Source organism: Thermobia domestica, chromosome 9 (assembly GCF_964235325.1).
Source record: "Thermobia domestica chromosome 9, izTheDome1.hap1.1, whole genome shotgun sequence".
Lineage (NCBI taxonomy): Eukaryota > Metazoa > Arthropoda > Insecta > Zygentoma > Lepismatidae > Thermobia > Thermobia domestica.
Genome location: NC_137462.1, coordinates 121,346,760 through 121,350,868, shown reverse-complemented (window position 1 = coordinate 121,350,868; position 4,109 = coordinate 121,346,760). Strand labels below are relative to the sequence as shown.

At 37.1% G+C, this 4,109-nt stretch overlaps 1 protein-coding gene across 1 annotated transcript; it reads right to left on the bottom strand.

Moving 5' to 3' along the window:
* Nucleotides 1-992: 992 nt before the first annotated feature.
* Nucleotides 993-1,628, bottom strand: LOC145660979 (uncharacterized). Its single transcript, XM_081726429.1, has one exon. It carries the CDS (start codon nt 1,626-1,628, stop codon nt 993-995), a length of 636 nt encoding a protein of 211 aa, XP_081582555.1.
* Nucleotides 1,629-4,109: the final 2,481 nt, after the last annotated feature.

The window sequence follows — 4,109 nt, the reverse complement described above, 5'->3', positions numbered from 1 at the left end:
CGTCCAGACTTGTGCCATCTGCTTTCATTTAACAACAGTTTTAAATGATGTGCTACTTGACCCCCCTTGCCATTTGAAAATTTTGAGTAGAACCCCATCTGGGACCCTGGGACAAATATTTTTACTTTCAATCATTGTACTTTTGAAAAGATGACACACGGGTTTTCTTGTTTTGATATCTCTCTCCCCGTTTCAGTTTTTTTTTTTGGTGGGGGTGGACATAGCTTTACAATGTTTTTGCTGACATTTTGAACGGAGGCCATTTTATACAGGGTAATTTTAGAGAGTCGAGACATGTTCCGTACTCTTTCATTTCCCAACAGCTTTCCAACGATATGCTTCTTGGCCCCCCATAATTTTGCAATTTTTGATTTGATTTGCTTTTGAGTTTAAAGCCCCTTTCAGCAAAGACGCTATATAAGACGTGGACTTACTGATTAACGTGGAATCCTAACCACATGAGCTCCCGCCGGGAATCGAACCCGGGTCTCCCACTCAAATGGCCCGTACGCTAACCGCTTAGCCACGAAGGAGCTCTACAATTTTTGAGTTGGACCCCGCCTGGGACCCTACGGGTGGTCCTCGAACAACATTTTTTGCTTTGATATATTATACTTTTAAAATGATCAAACACGTGTGTCCCTGTTTTGGCATCTGTCTCATCGTTTGCGATTTCTAGGGGGTGGAAACGGATTTTCTGAACACCCTGTATATTCATATAACTCGCACAGCATATGCATTCGGAAAATTTTTATTGCAGTTTCGTGATAGGTGTCATTAGTGCTTTCGATTGGTGTATAAACCATCTTCCACTTCGATATATAGTCTCCCTCTCTTCCCTTGTCAGTGTAAAACAGTCCGGAAGGAAGCTATGCATGATGTTTTCAGAACATCAACAAGAAAAAATGTACAAAGCCAAACAAACATGTGTACTTATTATTTATACAGGGTGAGTCATAAGTCTCCATACAAATGATGATAATACACTACAGTTATAAAATATGTTCCACATGTTTCCCTTGCATGTCGAGACAAAATGACTGGCGTTCCAACCAATTCCGACGAACATTTGTCAATGTTGCACTTGTTACTTGTTTGCAAGCTGCACTGATTTTTTGTTTAAGATGATCCAAATCCCGAATTTTCTCCTGGTACACAATGGATTTCAGGTGGCCCCACAAATGAAAATCCATGGAAGTGAGGTCTGGTGAACTTGGTGGCCACTCCACCGGACCACGTCGACCGATCCAATGCCCAGGGAACCGCTGGTTCAGCCATCGGCGCGCTTCAATGCCGTAGTGGGGAGGTGCTCCGTCCTGCTGAAAAAATACAGGGAAGTCCCCACTCTCATCGAAGATTGACATTAAGATGTCATTTTTCAACATGTCAAGATAACCTTTGGCATTAAGGTTTCCTTCAATGAAAAAGGGGCCAACAATCATGTTACCCCATATCCCGCACCATACCATGAGTTTCATTGCACCTTGCTGTTTGCACTCAGACATCCAATGTGGGTTGGTATCACTCCAGTACTTCACCTTTTGCCTGTTCACCTCACCACTAACATAAAAATTTGCCTCATCTGAAAAAGGGATGGTACTAACGAAATCATGATCACTATGGTACATGTTTAGTGCTCATTCACAAAACTCTGCCCTGTGATCAGGATCGTCTTCTGACAGCTTCTGCAATATTTGTAGCTTGAATGGGTGCCACTGGTTAGTATGCAAGATACGCATGACACTGCTTTGGCTGATACCAATTTCTGCAGAGAGGCGTCGGGTTCCCTTTTTCGGACTCTTGACCATCGCTGCCAGCACCATCGTTGACGTAACTTCATTTGTTGCCGTCTTCGGTCTTCCACATCGAGGTTCGCCAGCCACAGAATCTGTCCTCTTGAATTTCTGAACGAGTTTGGCCACTGTGTCATGGGTTATCTGGGCTCTGTGTGTTTCATTGAACGCACGTGCTACATGACGCGTGGTACCACTACCAGCCAACAGAATGATGTCAATACGTTCTTCCTTCGTGTCATTCTTTCGTTTCTTTTACTTTGGTTCAACTGCCTGGAAAATAAAAAAATAAACATTAGACATCTTGTATGGAGACTTACTACCTGGAAAATACGTAAAACATAAACATTAGTCATCTTGTATGGAAACTTACTACCTGGAGTATGAAAAATAAACATTAGTCATCTTGTATGGATACTTACTACCTAGAAAATAAAAAAATAAACATTAGTCATCTTGTATGGAGACTTACTACCTGGAAAATCAAAAATAAACATTAGTCATCTTGTATGGAGACTTATGACTCACCCTGTAGCAATTTTGTAGTTCTCAAATTAGAAATGTCATTCACTGGATGTTCTGGATGTCCACTCTAAAATTTATTTTGCCTGTTGTCAGCAATGGAGTTTGATAAAATCCAGTTTCTAAATTTCTTGCTATCCTGTTCAGTGTTCTCAACAAGTGCCTTCATAAAATAACTAAATTACACGTAATCTAGCTAAAAATGGCTAAACTTTTCTAATATTGTGACTAAATTTTTAGCTAACAGAATTTGACAATAATGCAATCCAAATGTGTTGTACTTTTATTATACAGCTGTAATACTGTAATACTGTAATTCCTTTTCGTATTCTCAAATTAAACATCCTTACCCTATACTTGATTTATTATTATTATTATTATTATTATTATTATTATTATTATTATTATTATTATTATTATTATTATTATTATTATTATTATTATTATTATTATTGTGCAGCATAATTTGCTTGCATTATTGATAGAGATGCTAGACATCCCTTAATTTAAATTCTTCGTGCCTAATCTTTGCTGTAATATTGGTCTCATGTCAATTGCATTATTGTCCTAACATAACACAACACAACACTAACCATTCACGCCAAATATACACTCAAAATTCTCATTCGTATATTGATTGAGCGTTGATATTAGCTGGGAAAATGTATTTCGAGAATCCCGATTTGCTGTGAAACGTGCTAGTAAACAAGAATGATGAATAAGATACGTACAACATATTGTGTTGTGGTTGGTAACGTGAAGCAACACAACAAGCAAAAGGGTTATTAAAATAGCAAACCATACTTTCTGTTCTGATTCATAATTTTAGAGATTTTTTTTTAATTGGACAAGATGTTCAACTACCAATAAATACAAATGGCTAGAAATTGGAAACTTCGAACGTAGAGTTTACCAAAATTATATCTCATAGCTAAACTACGTTTTTACTGGCTGAACATAATGTCAAACTGCTTAGATTTAGCTATAATTTGGCTAAATTGGCAATGATGATCCTATCGCCCTCACTCGACAGAAAGGTAGCAATGCTGCGCCTGATAAGAGCAATACTGCACTTAAATCTATTTTTTTTAGAGATATGTTCTTTACAGCAGTGTTGCCAACTGTAGGGATATGCTGACATTTTTGCTAATGGCAGGAACTGATTTTTGCAAATTTGCTATGAAATGTAGGTTTTCTTTTTTTTTTCCCAAAACTTAATAACGTGCAATTAATGGTCGTATGATATCACCATGCTTCACACTATTCTAAGTGTACCTGAGCTACCGATCCTGGTTTCGATTGATTCAGGTGTTAGCTTCCAAAAAGAAGGAAAATACCATAGAATATGAGTTAATTGTAATGACGTTTCTCTAGGTTGACCGGCACTGAAACAGAGAGAAACAAAATTGGGGTCATGGCTTCTAAATTTACTTTTAGAGAAATCCTTCCTGAAGAAAAAAAAGTGACTCTAGAACTTCTGACATAAAAAAACTGAAAAGAATTCTGAACTAATCTTTAATACAATAAAACTATAATCATGTAAATTATCAACAACAAATATCTACAACATATACGGTATTATAAAATATATGTGGCATAAATAATTAGTTTTAAGTAAATTAATACTCAAGTTTGTAGAATTAGTTCATTCGCCCACAGACCCGTAGAATTTTGAATCCGGGTACCCCAGGTGAAGCCCGGGAATTTAACAAACTCTGAAAATGATATATCTACAGAACGTTTCAAATATTAGTAACAAATATAATGTTTTATTTAAAATTTGTCTCAATTCAA